The 18,424-nt window shown below is 37.2% G+C and overlaps 2 protein-coding genes and 1 pseudogene across 3 annotated transcripts; all 3 read right to left on the reverse strand.

Moving 5' to 3' along the window:
- Positions 1-4,749: 4,749 nt before the first annotated feature.
- LOC145729803 (cytochrome P450 4C1-like) lies at positions 4,750-8,153 on the reverse strand (annotated as a pseudogene). The gene is made up of 6 exons (XR_014178468.1): positions 8,056-8,153; positions 6,811-7,118; positions 5,728-5,797; positions 5,504-5,675; positions 5,014-5,188; positions 4,750-4,957 (listed from the first exon to the last, which is right to left on the reverse strand). The product of XR_014178468.1 is annotated as a cytochrome P450 4C1-like (transcript).
- A 9-nt stretch (positions 8,154-8,162) lies between these two features.
- LOC145729804 (cytochrome P450 4C1-like) lies at positions 8,163-8,650 on the reverse strand. The gene is made up of 2 exons (XM_081980724.1): positions 8,431-8,650; positions 8,163-8,374 (listed from the first exon to the last, which is right to left on the reverse strand). Exons 1-2 carry the CDS (start codon positions 8,648-8,650, stop codon positions 8,163-8,165), a joined length of 432 nt encoding a protein of 143 aa, XP_081836850.1.
- Positions 8,651-11,634: 2,984 nt separating this feature from the next.
- Positions 11,635-17,582, reverse strand: LOC145729613 (cytochrome P450 4C1-like). The gene is made up of 7 exons (XM_081980449.1): positions 17,382-17,582; positions 15,881-16,081; positions 15,564-15,828; positions 15,213-15,507; positions 13,911-13,979; positions 13,502-13,853; positions 11,635-11,896 (listed from the first exon to the last, which is right to left on the reverse strand). The coding sequence occupies exons 1-7, from the start codon at positions 17,551-17,553 to the stop codon at positions 11,721-11,723; spliced, it is 1,530 nt and encodes a 509-aa protein (XP_081836575.1). The 5' UTR covers positions 17,554-17,582; the 3' UTR covers positions 11,635-11,720.
- Between the last annotated feature and the right edge of the window lie 842 nt (positions 17,583-18,424).

Here is an 18,424-nt window from a genome sequence, read left to right on the forward strand (position 1 = left end):
CGAAATGGACAACACCTTTTCGGGAGGTGCTACATTGCTCTGACTGGAGCAGGAAAACTTGTGGCGATTAATAATTAAAACAAACGTCGCTGACACGACTGAATAAAGAAAAGAAAAATGAATTTCACCCTGTTTGACCGTCGGAGCGTGCCCGAAATGTTAACGGGTGTCGCGCTGTCGTTTCCTTTGCGAAAGTGGAACGTGTCAAAATAAGATTTTCCCCGCGGGCCTTTCGGGGAGACCTTTTTTTCTTTTCCTGCAGAATCCATAAGCGAGTGCCAATCAAACCGATTGATTAACAGGGCTGTACCGAAAAGCTTATTCTTGAGGCTAACTACTACTCTGAGGTAAAAAGACATTGAGTGGCTAGTGTAGATAGTTACAAACTCTAAAACCAAAAAAAGAAAGTTTTACTGAAGGTCCATACGAAATTTCAACCGTCTACCACAATCCGTTGTTGAGTTACAGCGTTGTACATTTTCACCTCCCAAGAAGGTTAAAATGTTTTCCTCCACAACTCCGTTAATATTCATCCGATTGGGTTCAAATTTTGGGTGCAGACAACTTAATATCACCATTTTAAAGTAATGGGGAAATTATTAATTTTGTTGAAAACTATAGTTCTCATTCACGTAAAAATACATTAAGTGGCTAGAGTAGATAGTTGCAAACTCTAATACCAAAAAGAGGAAGTTTTACTGATTGCCCATACAAAATTTCAACTTTATAACACAATCCGTTGTTGAGTTACAGCGTTGTACATTTCCACCTCCCAAGAAGGTTAAAATGTTTTCCTCCACAACTCCGTTAATATTCATCCGATTGGATTCAAATTTTGGCTGCAAACAACTTAATATCACCATTTTAAAGTAATGAAGAAATTATTTTTTTTTTTTAAATCTAGAGTTTACTTTGACGTAAAAACACATTAAGTTGCTAGTGTAGATAGTTGCAAACTCCAAAACCAAAAAGAAGAAGTTTTACTGAAGGTCCATACGAAATTTCAACTTTATAACACAATCCGTTGTTGAGTTACAGCGTTGTACATTTCCACCTCCCAAGAAGGTTAAAATGTTTTCCTCCACAACTCCGTTAATATTCATCCGATTGGATTCAAATTTTGGCTGCAAACAACTTAATATCACCATTTTAAAGTAATGAAGAAATTATTTTTTTTTTTTTAAATCTAGAGTTTACTTTGACGTAAAAACACATTAAGTTGCTAGTGTAGATAGTTGCAAACTCCAAAACCAAAAAGAAGAAGTTTTACTGAAGGTCCATACGAAATTTCAACTTTATAACACAATCCGTTGTTGAGTTACAGCGTTGTACATTTCCACCTCCCAAGAAGGTTAAAATGTTTTCCTCCACAACTCCGTTAATATTCATCCGATTGGATTCAAATTTTGGCTGCAAACAACTTAATATCACCATTTTAAAGTAATGAAGAAATTATTTTTTTTTTTAAATCTAGAGTTTACTTTGACGTAAAAACACATTAAGTTGCTAGTGTAGATAGTTGCAAACTCCAAAACCAAAAAGAAGAAGTTTTACTGAAGGTCCATACGAAATTTCAACTTTATAACACAATCCGTTGTTGAGTTACAGCGTTGTACATTTCCACCTCCCAAGAAGGTTAAAATGTTTTCCTCCACAACTCCGTTAATATTCATCCGATTGGGTTCAAATTTTGGGTGCAGACAACTTAATATCACCATTTTAAAGTAATGGGGAAATTATTAATTTTGTTGAAAACTATAGTTCTCATTCACGTAAAAATACATTAAGTGGCTAGAGTAGATAGTTGCAAACTCTAAAACCAAAAAGAGGAAGTTTTACTGATTGCCCATACAAAATTTCAACCTTCTACCACAATCCGTTGTTGAGTTACAACGTTGTACATTTCCACCTCCCAAGAAGGTTAAAATGTTTTCCTACATAACTCCGTTAATATTCATCCGATTGGGTTCAAATTTTGGGTGCAGACAACTTAATATGTCTATTTTAAACTAATTTAGAAATTTGTAATTTTTTTTTTTTTTTTTTTTTTGCTCTGTTTAATGGCGTTACCAACTAGGGTATTCTGCCAGCTCGATACGTAATTTTTTTTAAATCCCATCAAAATCGCAGCTTTTTTGTTTGACAAGCTAGAGTTGTCGTCTCGGTGTCATTTTATGTTAAAATTTCCCGGTAAAGACGCTGGTGCAGCCAGTTTTTTGATATTTCAAAAACTAACAGATTTATATTTTAAACCATCAAACGACTGGTCACTCGGCAGGTATAAGTTTATTTTTTATTTTTTTATCTTTTTCTACCGAAAATGCAAAGTATAAAAAAAATCTACCAAATTTTTTCTACCGAAAAAATAATTTTTTGTTGAGTGACTAATTTCTACCGACTATTTCTATCGAAATTTTTTTGGGAAAAATCGTACTTTTAGCTCTTCTAACAGAAGGTTAGATACAAATTTTTCTACCGAAAATAAAAATGTCTTATCATACAATTTCGCCAATTTGCAAAGAAAAAAATCTACCGATTTTTTGATAAACTAACTTTGTTATTTTTTGAGTTACACCCCCCGAGTGACCACTCGTTTTCGACTAATTTGGGGTCGCTGATTTCAATTCCGCAGTCAGATTTCATGTTCATTTCAAGTCTTAATCTGGCCGAGTTCCTGGCAAAAAAATGGTTAAAATGTGAAATTTTTAGTCTAACTCTGTAAGTTTTTGAGATATCAAAAAACCGACCATACCAGCGTCTTTTCCGGGAAATTTTAACATAAAATGACACCGAGACGCTAACTCTAGCTTGACAAACAAAAAAGTTGTGCTTTTTGGCTGTAAACCACAAAAAAACGCTCTAACTCGTTTGTTTTTCCACTTAGACCCCTCGAGTGACGTGTCGTTTAGCACTAAATCGATGGCGCTGTATCGATCTGTGCAGTCAAAATTCACCTAACTATCACCCAGTTTCAGTTTCTAGCCGAATCAAGATTGAAAATGCGGTTTTTCTGGCGTAACTCTGCTAGTTTGGGAGATATCGCAAAACTGACTGCACCAGCGTCTTTTCCCGTAAATTTTAACATAAAATGACACCGAGACGACAACTCTAGCTTGACAACCCAAAAATTTGCGTTTTTGGTGGGAAAGACACTTTCCACACTCAACTTTTTTGTTTGTCAACTTAGACCCCCCGAGTGACCACTTGATTTCGACTAATTTGGGGTCGCTGATTGCAATTCTACAGTCAGAATTCACGTATCTCTTAATTTGACCGAGTTCCTGGCAAAGTAATGGTTAAAATGTGAAATTTTGAGTGTAACTCGGTTATTTTTTGATATATCTCAAAACTGACTACACCAAAGTGTTTTCCGGGAAATTTTAACATAAAATGACACCGAGACGACAACTCTAGGTTGTCAAACAAAAAAGTTGCGTTTTTGGTGGAAAGTGGACTTTACTTTGACGTAAAAACACATTAAGTGGCTAGTGTAGATAGTTGCAAACTCTAAAACCAAAAAGAGGACGTTTTACTGATTGCCTACACAAAATTTTAACCTTCTACTACAATCCGTTGATGAGTTACAGCGTTGTACATTTTTACCTTCTTTGGGAGGTTGAAATGTACCATTTAATAACTTTGCTAATACTGAACTGATTTGACACAAACTTGGAATACCTCCCAGGAAGGTTAAATTGTATTTCTCTATAACTCCGTTAATATTCATCCGATTGTGTTCAAATTTTGCGTGCAGACAACTTACAATGTATCAATCATAAAAATAAATAATTTCTCGAACATTTCCACTTCTATGGGCTTAATAGAGCAAGCGCTAGAAATGAGCGTCAAATCCAGACAAATTATGAACAGAGGTTTGAGTAAACTATACGTATAAGCGACGCCCTCCTGGGGGGTTTTAAACAATAGAAGGGAGAAAAAGGGTTGTTTAACTTTTGTAGCGTGGGAGCCGTTTCAGCTGCTACTCTCGATTGTTTCGATAAAAAATTACGACCGAAACCGGCGTCGGCCCCATTTTTCATCTATACCACCCCCGGCGTGATTTATCGTGCAAATATCCGCTTTATTTACTTCCGGTCGGTTTTATTGTTTCACTTTTTACCGGCTGATGATTAGAAAAATTGCCCATTTTTTTGACCTTGGACAAGTGGATTTCCCGAAAATATAACATTAGTAACCTTTAATGTGACAGCGTACCAAATTTTAGCCTTGTATCTCAAACCGTTCGCGAGATATTATAAGTTGTACATTTGCACCTCCCGAGAAGGTGAAAATGTACAATACTGTAACTTTTCAGTCAATTAAGGTATTCATAGTTGGAATTTTGTAATAACATGTAATTGAATTACATCTTTTGTCTTACTAGGCTGTGTCTAGATTTGGTGGTACATTTTCACCTTCCTGAGAGGTAGAAATGTACACTTTCCTAAGAAAATATCTCCCTCCTGATGCCTTTTAGGGCAAAATGTCTCTCTAAGGTTTTGGTAGGGAATTAAATTCCCTACAACTTTTGTTCCTTAACATTTCCCTGAATTTTGCCATTTAGACGAGTTACGGGGGACTGAAGTTTCGTAAGTAGACATTCAGGACACTTTGCCTCCATTAAACGTTCTGAAGCTAATATATCTTTTCTGAGGCCCTTAAGGACAAATGTGTTAAACTTTTTCTAAAATCTATCAAGGAAAGAACATACTCAAGATTGAAATTGTTGTACAGGTGCAATAATCACTCTTTAATGTAAAAAAATATATATTATGAACATAAATAAATAATAATCACAACCTTCTAGACTCGATAGCGATGTGCACCCCATTTTGAGGCCTCAACACCACCTCCAAATAAAACTTAACCTCCTCCGGCCTCTCCTTACACCGAACATTGTACCGCCTCAACAAGTAAGCGAGGAGGGTTTTCACGTTGCGCATTCCAAACTTTTGGCCTGAAAACTCACTCAATTATCCCACCAACTCGGCCTAAAATACCACATTTTAGTACCTAAACAGTTTCTAGGGCCTGCACTGAAGGGCACAAAAGTAAAAGGATGACGTTGCGCGACTTTTTCCGGCAAAATCAGGATCAAACTTGTACGGTTCAGGGTAGTATTCAGGATCATGGTGCAGATTGTATAAACTTATACCCATCACTACTCCGCGAGGGATCAGGTCACCATCTGCAAAATAAAAAATTGTGGAGTCACTTTAGTGCAACCGCACAGTTTTTGCTCAGTATCTCTTTAAGAGTCACTTTACGGAAAAAACACTTAAAAGCAATCCTGTAGAGCATAAAATTCCCTACAACTTTCTTTTTTAAATATCTATCTAGTCCAACAAATAACCAATTTATGAAGGTTTAAAATCGTGGAGACACGAAAAAAACACTTAAAAGCAATCTTGTAGAGAATAAAATTCCCTATAATTTCAAACCTTCATAACTCAGTTATTTGTTAGGTTAGAAATTGTAATACTATATTACCATAAAAACTCACCAATTTCAATGTCTTCTTCCAGTTGTCTCTGGATCACTGGGATAAAGGAGTAGGAGCGCAAAACTTCATTGATCACCATTTCCAGGTAGACCATACGATTCAGATCTTGTGAAGTCACTTTCCGAGTGAAATCCTCGAGGAAAATCTCATCCAACTCGTCATGGACACGTTTCTACAAAATTCCTAGTTAATACCATGGTCTAGTGATGGTCAAAATGGATTACCAGAATATCTGGGTGAGTTGCCCAGCTCTAGTAGGGCGTAAGTAACTGTAGCCACTGTGATATCGAAGCCCTAGAAATTTACTGTGTTTTAGTACAAACCTGATAATTTACATTAGTTTAATTCGCCCGGTTTGTACAGGAGAGGTTATTAAGTGGTAATTTCAGGTAAAATAAAGAAAATTAATGTTTTGTTTACATTTTATAAACTAAGGTTATGTTACATAAAAGTCCATTTGATGATCAAGAATCACGTGACCTTTGTACGATTTTGTAAACACTCGGTCACGTGGTTTTCAACGATTTATTATCCACCAATCCTGTCAGCGCCCCCTAACAGCCAATCAGCTGCAAGCATTTACCGTACATCAAACTTGCAAAGTTTATCACGTGACCGTGTTGGAAACATGGCGTATACGGTCACGTGATCTAAGTTAGTGAATTATCAGTTTTGGTGTACGCCTTGCCAGGCGCCATTTTGTTGCACTTGTATTTTTTTTACAAACGGTTGGTTTAGGTTGGTTTTCCCTATTTGTTTACTAATTTCAGTGGTTTTTACTAGAAAAAACTGGTTTTAGGTGCTTATGGAACGTTTACCAACTACACTCAACTGCATTACTGGAATATTGATGGTTATACGAAGTTTTGGTTCACTTTTTGCCGGACCTACTTAAGCGTAAGTCATTTTAACTTTCCTTCTTAGTTTTAACTCATTTTGTGGGTCTAAAAACAACCAGTGCACTAGGGACGATCAATACAATCAATTTTTCCACATATTTTGCATTAAAATTCATCTTCCTGCTCTAACCGGTAACCTAACCTCAATTTAAATATTTTAGGTTTTAGCCCTATTTTTACTGGGATTTTCCTTGAAAGAGGGTGGTACTGTGCTTGTTTAGTCACCTGGACTTTGGAATCAACATGGAATACACCCAGAACACTAATTGCCTATCCAAAACACTACAAACATGTAAGTTTCTTGCTTTGTTAAATTCCTTAAAAATACGCATTTTGTTGGGTTCTTGCTAGGGAATTTCAAAACTTTCGATAATCACTAAAGCTTGTTTTTGTTAAATCCCAACTTACCGCAAACATAAAAGTGCTAACTTCATCCTCCACCTCTTTGTCGGTGAGTCCATTTTGTTGCTGATAGGTCAGCAGCAGATCCAGGAAGGAAATTTTCTTTTTTTGCCCATGTTCTTCCGTACTCTCCAAACTGTCCCTGTGTCTATTTTTACTGTCTTTTTTGAGTGTGAGTGAGTCTTACGTGATTGTTGAATGTGTGAATGATGGTACTGCACTCCTGACACTTTTTCCCCACTTTAGTAAGACTGAAGAGGAAGTTGTTTGAGTAGGTGAGATTGAAAGTGCGTTTGTACAGGGTGTTTGCATAGCTGGGAACAAAAAGGATGAATTTTGGGAGAGTTCTAGAGAAGTATGAGAAAAAAATGTGCATTCAGACTGTTTGGACATTATAAAATGTTAGTTAGATGTGTTTCTTGGAGGAACCACACTGTAAACAATCTTTACAGTTCCATGGAGCTAAACTTACGTCACGTGTACTGTCATAACTGTTGAAATCTATAAAAACTACTAGAAATTGTTGCCAATTTGAGGAATTAATTACACTGAAAGTTGGGTTTAAAGCTCTACGGAGCCGAATAGAAAATTGGTTAAATCACACTGTATATTGTATTTATAGTGTCATTTGACAGTTGTGACGTTAACTTACGTAAGTATCAAAGTGTTTCTTACCGTCAAAACTGTCAAATTTGGGTCCATGGAGCTGTAAACACAAGTTAAAGTGCAATTTTTCACTGAAAAACATCTATTTGACATTTCATACTTTCAGGTGACTGGTGAGTGAGTTTTGACAGTTATGACAGCTGTCACGTGACGTGAGAAAAGTATAAAAGTATTTCTTCACTTCAGAAATGTCAAATTTGGCTTCGTGGAGGTGTAAAGAGTACTTACAGTGCAATTTTTCAAAGAAACATATTCATTAGGCATTTTTATACTTTAAAGTCACTGGTGGGCGAGTTTTCACGGTTATGACAGCTGTCACGTGACGCAATCAAAGTATCAGTGTGCCTTAATGTCAGGACTGTCAAATTTGTCTTCATGAAGCTGTAAACACAACTTGAAGTGCAATTTTTCACTGAAAAACATCCATTTGACATTTGATACTTTCAGGTGACTGGTGAGTGAGTTTTGACGGTTATGACAGCTGTCACGTGACTCGAGCAAATGTTTTCAATCATGCTTTGAATTCTCCTAAAATTCTCTTGGCATTTTCTCCAGAAACTTCTGAGAATTTTAAGTAAAACTTACTCGGTTATGGCGTTGGCGTATTCAAGTCCTTTCTGGTCTTTCTGGTCGAGGAAGTGTAGTTTCACGCCCATGGCCGCTTCTACATTAATTCTAAGCATTTTTCCCGATCAAAATTGACCATAACACAACTCGCCAGTTATAATATCCAACGCCACTTTAGTCAAATCTTTGGTGATATCAAAATAACCGTTACCATCAAACTGTCCTAAGTGATCCACTAACATTTGACTTTTTTCAGCAAATACTTCGCCGTAAGAGTCCAGGATGTTGAAATGGAAACTGGGAGTGATGATACGTCGATGAGCTTTCCATTTAGGACCTTCAAACCCCCTTCCAGGTAAGTCGATATTCAGTATAAATGTCATATAAACTTACCGCTACCGGAAATCAAACCTTCACCCAACCAACCGTACAGAAACTTGTAAAAAAAACCTTTTCTGGTAATGGTACTGCTCCGGAATATGATCTGGAAGTTTCTCGATCCAGTTTTGTTCGTTTTTTCTGTCCAAAACTTACCTTGGCGTGGTCCGGTTTGTAAATACTGACCACCGGTAAAGTACCGTACCAACTGCGAAATATCGGTCTGTTTGTCCATTAACAGCTCGAAAAAAGCTGAAAAAATGTCAGTTTGTGGGTATTTAAAAATTTAAAACAGTGCGTCATAGTGGTGCGCACGCGTGGCCCTATTTGGGGCACAGTGAACGTGTGTTTCAACCATTTTTCTAGGTTAACGTGTAACGTGAAAGCTGCTCATTTTTAGTGTTTTGATGAGCAGTTACAAACAGATTTCTGCCTTGTTGCCAAACTTGGCATTTTACTAAAACTTAATAATTCTTTATAATGGATTTACTTCTACAAAAATAAAATTACAGTAAGTACCTTCAAGTGTACCTTGGAAGGTACTTAGCAGCTTCCTTAATTTAAATGAAACAAATCGTCAAATTGACAGTTGCAATGTCTTCCCCGACCTCAAATTAGTCGGACAAGAGTATAAACTTAATTTTTGACATTTTGTCCGCCATCTTGGATTTTCTCAAATCCTGTGACAGTTAACGATAAATCGACAGTTGCAATAAATTTTCCGACCCAAAATTAGTTGGGATAAAGTATAAACTCAATTTTTTACATTTTTCGCGGCCATCTTGAATTTTCTCCTTGTCTCACTTGTCCTTCACCTGTTTTTTGTCTCTTTTTTGTTTTGTCTAATAATTACTCATTTTTTATAACATCTTCATAATTTTTGTCATTTTAATTAAAAAACTCCTGTATTGATAACTTTTTGGTAAATTGGCATTGAAAAAAATATAATTTAGATTTGCTGAAGGGCACGTGATCATTTTACGACTAATATAAAAGTCACGTGACTGTTTTCAATTATTAAATCTAGTTACAAAGGTCATATGACTATTTTCAAAAGGCGAATAGAATTTTGAAGGTCACGTGACTCTACTTACGATTCAAATAATATTCGTGACCATATAATTTAAAGTTAAAATGTTGTTCTGAAGATCACGTGACTATTTTTTTACGATTGGAATGATTGAACTATCAAATTTGCCTACAAAGGTCACATGAATAGAATCTCGATGGTCCCGCGACTCTTTGTCAAGTCACATGACTTTATAAATTTAAATTTAAAAACGGTCACGAGATTGAAAATTTGTCACGTGACCAGAAAAACAGTCATGTGACTTTTGAAATATAAATGTCAATTTGTTGGGTGACTGAAAACTTTTTCACATTCAACGTTTTCGTAAATTTAAAAACAGCCATGTGACTAATTAAAATAGTCACGTGGTTTTGAAAAATTTCAAATGATCATGTGATTTTCAAATTTTAAATTTCTATTTAAAAACGGTCATGCGACTGAAAATTTGTTTGTTTCACTTTTAAAATGGTCACGTGACTAGACTTCACCTACAAAAATCATGTGACTATTTTCAAGCTGCGAATGGAATATTGAAGGTCACGTGACTCTACTTAAGGTTAAAATAGCTACCTTCTAGTGACGTGACCATATTTAAGATCAAAATGTTGCTCTGATTATTTTAACTGTACTTACTAAAATTGAATTTTAAAAATTCGATCATGTGACTTTTCGTATGGCTAAAATTGCATGATTGCGGGCACGTGACCCCATGATACTACGGTACCGTTTCTTGGTACGATTTTCAAATTTTTTTCATTTTCCCGACAAGGAAGTACTCGACGAAAACTACCACGAGTACTATGTCACCGATAAACGTTTACAATAGGTCCAGCTGAAGCAACAAACACTCCATTTTTTATCTAAATCTTTTACTGATTGTGTTGTTGGAGTACCAGGTGTGCACACTAGTTAAAAAATGACGTAATGTTGCCACAACTTTGACCGACAGGTGTCTCAACTGATTACGAACAGTGTTGCCAATCCTTAAATAATTCCAGATTTCATTAAAATTTTTGACAGTTTACCGTACTTTGACGTATGGAACTAACGGTGATGATTTAAAGAGAATTTCAAGGGTTTTCGATTGGTTTGTTAATGCACTTTGTAACCTCACAAATAACGAAGTTACGAGCTCTCAAAGTATTGCACTCAGACTACTGCAAGTCATCAAGTTCAAACGCTTGTAACTCCGTTCTAGTGACAGTTACGGCAAAAAGTATGGTTAGGTCATTTAAAGAGAATCTCAAGGGCTTTCCAATGGTTGGTTAATGCACTTTGTAACTTCACAAATAACGAAGTTACGAGCTGTCAAAGTGACAAGCTGCATTGCACTCAAACTACTGCATGTCATCAACAATGAGAGTATAAATTCAATTTTTTGACATTTTGGGCCGCCATCTTGAATTTTTTCAATTTATGTTTTATCTCACTTTACTCCACCAACTAACCTAACCCAACTGCACTTAATTTTAATTAAATAGAAGTGAACAGTCACGCGACCAGAAAAACCCGTCACGTGACTTAAAAATATCAGGACTAAATTTGATAAACAAAAAAAATTTTTATTTAAAAATGGTCACGTGATTAAAAATTTTAAATCAGTCGCACGACCAGAAAAAAAGCAGTCACGTGACATGAAAACCATTTACACTTTCGTGAGTAAAGTTTCGTTGATTTGACAATTTTGACATAAAGTTTAGTCTGTCAGTAAAGTGTCAACTGTCAAAATCTGCGTCTCCATAAAAAATATTTTCACGGTTGTTAAAACGAAAGCGTTCGTTTGACACATAGCCTGATCTGTCATTAATGTGTCATCTGTCAAAATTCGTTCCAAAGAGCTATAAAGCGGTAAAACACATTAGAAACTAACAAACTCAGCTTAAAATAATGTAACTATATTTTACACCTTAATGAGTAAACTTCGGTTTATTTGACGTATAGTTTGGTCTGTCAAGTGTCAACTGTCAAAACACAAATAAATCCAATATTTTATTCCTTTGACTTCTAGTTCATTGCATCATGAGCGGCTATGAATTCTTAAAAAGGGGTGTGGCCTAAACTAAAAAAAAGTGTCAAACCACGCCTACTCGCAATACCGTGGGCGGGATCGGCACGCCCTACACGGGCGTGGTCTAAATAACAAACCAACCAACTGTCAACGACCAATTTATTTACAGAAATAGTAACAAAAAAAAAATCAGATCTAAGTTTCTCGGTCGGTTCCGGCACCACCAAATCATCCAAATCGGCGGTTCTCGCGCGGTTCCAAAGCAATGTGTAACCCGTTCTGCGGCCTGAGTACCACCTCCAAGTAGTAGCGCAGATCTTCCGGTTTCTCCTGGCACACGATACGGTACCGTCGCAGGATGTTGGCCAGCAAAGTTTTCACGTTGCGCATTGCAAACTTTTGACCTGGAATCGCCCAAATTGTCAGTACTAGTGATATTAGCGAGGTTAGGTAGTACCCGACCATATTTAAGGTCAAAATGTTGTTTTGACTGTCACGTGACTGTTTTCACGACTCGAATAGAATCTGAAGGTTTAAGTAGCTATCTTGCAGTCACATGACCATATTTAAAGTCAAAATGTGGCTCTGAAGTTCAAGTGACTGTTTTCAAATATCAAATTCACCTATAAACGTCACGTGACTATTTTTAAACGTCGAGAATGGAATCTTGAAAGTCACGTAACTCTATCTAAAGTTAAAATAGTATCCTTACAGTCACGTGACCAGTTTAAGGTCAAAAATGTTGTATCGACGGTCACGTGAGCATTGTAACGGATTAGAGAAATTTATGTAGGTCACGTGACTGTTTTCAACTATCAAATTCTTCTAGAAACGTCACATGATAATAATTAGAAAGTTGACACATGACCAGAAAAATAGTCATGTGATTTCGAAAAATAAAGGTTTCATTTAAAACCACGTGACTGAAAATGTTTAAATTTTAAAACAGTTTCGGGGTTCTACAAATTTATATTTCCATTAGAGACGGTCACGTGAACAAAAATTTGTAGTTTTAAATTTGAAAACAGTCATGTAACCAGAACAAACCCGTCACGTGACTGAGCATTTGGAGTTTCAATTTGAAAACGGTCAGTGGACCAGAAAGAAACTGTGACGTAACCCAAAAACCGTCACGTGACTGAGAAATTTCTAGTTTACATTTGAAAACAGTCTCGTGACTTTAAATATTTAACGTTACATTTGAAAATGACTGTGTCATTTTCAAAATCTAAATTTCGATTTAAAACCAGTCACGTGACTGAAAATTGTGGGTTTCAAACTTCACGTCACGTGATTGATTCCAATTTTCAAATTCACCTACAAAGGTCACGTGATTATTTTCAAGCGGCGAAAGGAATCTTGAAGATCACGTGACTGTATTTAAGGTTAGGTTAGGCATTGTTTTCAACTATCAAATTCAGCTACAAAGGTCACGTGACTATTCTCCATGACATCTTGATGGTCACGTGACTCTATCTAGTTAGGTTAGGTTTGCTAAAAGTTAGGTTTTGGACTTCGATTTTCAACTTGAAACGTATCGCACGTCTGTTTCGTGGGCGCCATTTTTGTCGCTAAGAAACCACGTTTCTTGAAACGGTGTTCAGAGAAATTTGGAGTTGACGATCGAATTCCGCAGCCGGTCGAGTGGAAATGTGGGGCCTCTAAGTGGAAACGTGGATTCCTAAAGGTCTACGGGGAATTGTCTTGTGCGGTGCACTTCCAGGAGGCGGAAAGGGTGAAAACCTAGGTCAAGACCACGTGGATGTGACAGTGACGGTTATAGTTTCCACGAGGAATGACTATATTTTTCACTCGGATCGTGCCTTTAAGGCGATTTTTAGTCCTATTTATGCAAGCGGGAGAGATGAGAGTTTCTCAGACGCACGCAAGTGCCTCTTCCGCGGATCTTTCGTAATCGTGAATCGCGTAATCGCGTTATTTAATCTGGCTGAACGTCTCACTGACGAGTGGCCATCGTAACCACAACACACACACAAAAGTTAGGTTACCTAAACAGTTCCGGGGACCGGCGCTGAACGGTGCAAAAGCGTACGGATGTCTGGTGCTGGACTGTTCCGGAAGGAATCGGTCCGGATCGAACCGGAACGGTTCCGGATAGTGTTCCGCGTCGTGGTGCAAATCGTACAGGCTGACGTTGATCGTCACTCCTTTAGGCACTTTTATTCCGCCAATTTCCAAATCCTCTTGCAGTTCCCGGTACATGAACGGAACGAAACAGTAGCACCGGAGTACCTCCTTCAGAAACCTGTCCAAATACTCCATTTGGGTCAAATCCTGGATAGTCACGGATCGGTTGGGGTCGTCTTCGAAGATGCTGTCCAGTTCCTGGTGAACTGCTTTCTGAATTTGGCTTGTATTAGCAAAATTGACAAAAATCATTTTTTGTGCTCAACTTACCTGAACTTTTGGGTGATTTCCCAAAGCCAAAAAGGCGAAAGTCAAAGTGGCACTGGTCGTGTCCATACCCTGTAAATGCCAGAAAAATGGTTCAATTAAACCCCCAGTATGACGTATCAAAGCTTTTCAAATTTTCGACCAATAAGCGATCAGAGATTATTTTGACTTTTGACAGTAACTTTGACGCACCATTTGAGGTTAGGTTGACGTTTCCCGTTAGACAATTTTTTTACAAAATTAGTATGTCGTCAGTACGGAATTTGCACTAAGCGTACTGTAGGCTCACGTGACTGTCAAAGGGATCACGTGACCGAAAAAGCGCGTCAAGTTTCAAAAAATTTAAATTATTTTGTCACGTGACTCAAAAGACAATTTATCTAATTTGAAAACAGTAACTTTGAAAATAGTCTTGTGGCTCCGAAAATTTTCACTTTTAATATGAGGATTGTCACGTGACGAAAAAGAGCATACTCACGCGTTTTCAAAACAAAATAACTTAGATAGTGTTCATGTGACCAAAAAAACAGTCACAAGATATCGAAAAGTTAAGGTTTAATTTGAAAGTAATTGAAAAAATGCAAACCTCCATCTAAAAATAGTCACGTGACTGTAGTTTAAATTTAAAGATTACAGTCACATGATCATTAAAAATAGTCATGTGACTCAACAAACCTAAATTTGTATTCAAATACGGTCAGACGACTGAAAATTTAAGAACAGTCACGTGACTAGAAAGGCGACCATGTGACTTCAAAACAATTAAGGTTAAATTTAGAAATGGTCAATGTCAAACTCTCAAAATCTAAATTTGGATTTTCAAACGGTCACGTGACCAGAAAATTGTTATTAAAATTGGCAAATGATTATCTGCAACTTTACAATTTAAATTTGATTCTCGACACGGTCACGTGACTGAAAAATGTGTAGTTTAAATTAGAAAATAGTCACGTGACCTGAAAAAACGCTTACGAGACTTAAAAAATCAAGATTAAATTTTAACTGAAGAATTATAAAAAAAACAGTCACGTGACTTTAAACATTTATATCTCAATTTAAAGACGGTAACGTGACTGAAAAATTGAAGTCATGTGACCAAAAACAGTCAGCAGTCAGTGCGTGACTCTAAAAGTTCAAATTTATAAAACGGTCACGAGACCAGATAATTGAGTCCACCTGTCAACAACGTCATGCATTTTTACCATTCTGTCAACAATCTGTCTTGCAAAACACAACCTAACCTCAACTGTCAACGTCAACAAAAACCAATAAGATAGCGACTGGGATGGAGAAGGAACGACTTACCCCAAACATAAAAGTGCTGACCTCCTCCTCAATCTCCTCATCCAGGAAACCATAATCAGCTTGATGCTGGAGAAGCATGTTGAGGAAGGAAGTTTTGCTTTTTATTCCCAAATCATCGTGATCTCGCGTCGACGTTCCTTTGAAGGTTTTTTTCCTAGTTTGGATAACGTCACGGTTGAAAGAGTGAATGATGCGGCAACACTGCGCCGACTGTTTTCCCAACTTGGTGAAACCGAACAGAAAGTCGGACGAGTATATCGGGTTGCCTAACCTCTTGTACATGATGGAGCAAAAACTGGAAAAAAACCTGTCACAAAGTTGTCAGAGTGATTTTGAAGAGGAAAAACTTACTCGGTAATAGCCTGGGCGTACTCCAAACCTCTCGGGTCATTTCCCTCCAAAAAGTTTACTTTCACTCCCATGGCCGTTTCCGCGATAATATCCAAAGCCAGTTTAGTCACGTGACCTGTAACCTCAAAAAACCCGGCTCCCTCAAAACGTTCCAGGTATTTGGTGAAGTTTTCCGCCTTAGACTCGAACACCTCACTGTAAGTGTCCAGCACTTTGAAGTGAAATGAAGGAGTGATGATTTTACGGTGACGCTTCCACTTCGGTCCTGAAAGCACCACTTTAAACCTCAAAAACTCAAAAATCTGTCGAGTACAAACCTTCACCGGAAATCAATCCTTGACCCAACCAGGGTTGGAGAAATTTGTACATCGCTCCTTTGTACGTTTCGGTGTTGCTCCTGAAGATGATTTGCACGTGTTCCGGTTTTGAGATGTGCACCATCGGGACGCTGCCCACCCAACTACGGTAGACCGGACCGTACTTTTGGCCTCGCAGCGCCATGTATTTGTCAAACAAATCTGTCATTTTTAAACGAAAATTTAGTGAAAATTTCAGCCCCCTATCTCAAACCGTTTAGGAGATATTCAAGTGTACATTTTGACCTCCTTTAAAGGTGCAAATGTACATTCACCTCCTGTACTAATAGACTACTGCAAGCAACAAAGTTGCAATCAAAATTTCAGCTTTCTATTTTGAACGGTTCTCGAGATATTCAAGTGTACATTTTAACCTCCTTTAAGGTACATTTTAACCTCAAGGCGCTTAAAATGTACTACTTTCAATGGATTTAGTAATATCTAACGGTTCACGAGTTATTCGAATAGTAGCATTTGAACGTTTTGGAGGTGTAAATGTACAACCGTATAACTCCGGAACGGCTAAAGATTTTGAAGTCTAGTTTTCGACATTGCATTCACATTTAAGTGTATTTTTTAATTGTCATAAAAGTATATTAATACTTTTCTTGGAATGTTTTTAAACTCACTAAAAATTGGTTCAGTGTTAAGATAGAGCAGGTTTTTGTGTATGAGTGTAAAAAGCATGAATTCCAGACTAATTAACCAAAATTTTAGCTTTCTACCTCTAACGGTTCACGAGTTATTCGAATGTACATTTTGAACGTTTTGGAGGTGTAAATGTACAACCGTATAACTCCTGAACGGCTGAAGATTTTGAAGTCTAGTTTTCGATATTGCATTCACATTTAAGTGTATTTTTTAATTGTCATAAAAGTAAATTGATACTTTTCTTGGAAGGTTTTGAAACCCACTAAAAATTAGTTCAGTGTTAAGATAGAGCAGGTTTTTGTGTACGAGTGTAAAAAGCATGAATCCCAGACTAATTAACCAAAATTTTAGCCTTTTACCTCTAACGGTTCACGAGTTATTCTAGTGTACATTTTGAAGGTTTTGGAGGTCTAAATGTACAACCGTATAACTCCGGAACGGCTAAAGATTTTGAAGTCTAGTTTTCGACATTGCATTCACATTTAAGTGTATTTTTTAATTGTCATAAAAGTAAATTGATACATTTTTTGTAAAGTTTTTAAATCCAGTAAACATCGATTCAGTGTTAAGATAGAGGAGGTTTCAGTGTATGAGTAGAAAAAGCAACAATTCCAGACTGATTCACTAGAATTTCAGTGTTCTACCTCTAACGGTCAACGAGTTATTCTAGTGTACATTTTAACCTCCCTGGAGGTGTTTATGTACAATGATATAACTCTCTAAAAGATTGAATTCGAATGTACATTTGTACCTCCTTGAACGGTACTACGTCACCTAATCCTTGCATAATCACAGTAAAATCGACACTTACCTTCTCTGGTCGCGGTGATAAATCCCAAACTGGTCCCGATTAAAGGGTAGCGTTTGTCGCCCGGCAAAACGTCGATACACTGGGCGATTTCGCGCAGTCTGGCAGTTGCCACGTACCGTAAAAAGAAGAGCAGAAGAAGAATCGCGGTAGCTAACGCCACGCTCAGCATCATGGTGCCACAGTCAAACTGAACGAAGGACCAAATCGTAATGCAATTTATTACCTACTGATTAGAATAGATAAGTCTGGAACACCTGTAATCGTGATTTAAGGAGGATTTCGGATTTTTTTGCGTCTACGTCGCCGTTTTCTAAGTGGTCTAGTGGGTTTTGAATTATTAGCAACGCCCATTGACCAATGAGAAAATGTATATCGCCCATTTTTTGAAAATGTCACACCCACTAACCAATCAGAATTCACGACTAAACAGGGAACGCCCACTGACCAATTAGACACTCCCTGACCAATCAAATTTTACTTGATTTGAATTGCCACGTCCACTGACCAACTAAAATTCATTTGTTTTGACTGGCCACGTCCACTGGTCAATTATTAATAGTTTAAAGTCTATTAACCAAAATTGACTTAATTTGGCTGGCCACGCCTAATGGCCAACCAAAAGCCCACTAACCAATGAGAAAGTGTTTAATCCCTTCTAACCAACCAAAAATTGACTTTTTTCGACTAGTAAAAGTATTTAACGCCCACTGACCAATTAAAATTCATCTGTCTTGACTGGCCACGCCTCCTGACCAATTAGAAACCATCTTTGGTTGGTAAGAGCCTGCTTGGAGGTAAACAATTTGTGAATGGATTATAGAATTTATGGAAACAGTTTTAGTGTTTTTAAGTTTTAATTTTCACTACGGTTAATCTTTTTTACTTTGTAGTTGGCGGCGATTATTCGATTGTCGAGTGTTTATGATTATTTCAAGTATTGACGTCACTGAGACAAACGTTAGTGCTGATCGGGCAGCTGTTTCGGAATCTTTCGAGCACCTCTTCAGTCGAAAAACAATGGAACGCAGCTGTCTCTTTTCTTA

Source organism: Ips typographus, linkage group LG5 (assembly GCF_016097725.1).
Source record: "Ips typographus isolate SLU linkage group LG5, UJ_Ityp_2.0, whole genome shotgun sequence".
Lineage (NCBI taxonomy): Eukaryota > Metazoa > Arthropoda > Insecta > Coleoptera > Curculionidae > Ips > Ips typographus.

What these genes read in the sequence shown, in the direction of transcription:
- LOC145729804 (XM_081980724.1), bottom strand. Translation starts at nt 8,650, where the DNA reads ATGGACAAACAGACCGATATTTCGCAGTTGGTACGGTACTTTACCGGT. An exon ending in AGGTTTGATTTCCGGTAGCG is followed by an intron (nt 8,375 to 8,430) that starts GTAAGTTTATAT and finishes GGGGGTTTGAAG; the next exon opens with GTCCTAAATGGAAAGCTCAT.
- LOC145729613 (XM_081980449.1), bottom strand. Translation starts at nt 17,553, where the DNA reads ATGATGCTGAGCGTGGCGTTAGCTACCGCGATTCTTCTTCTGCTCTTC. An exon ending in TATCACCGCGACCAGAGAAG is followed by an intron (nt 16,082 to 17,381) that starts GTAAGTGTCGAT and finishes TAAAAATGACAG; the next exon opens with ATTTGTTTGACAAATACATG. An exon ending in AGGATTGATTTCCGGTGAAG is followed by an intron (nt 15,829 to 15,880) that starts GTTTGTACTCGA and finishes TGGTGCTTTCAG; the next exon opens with GACCGAAGTGGAAGCGTCAC.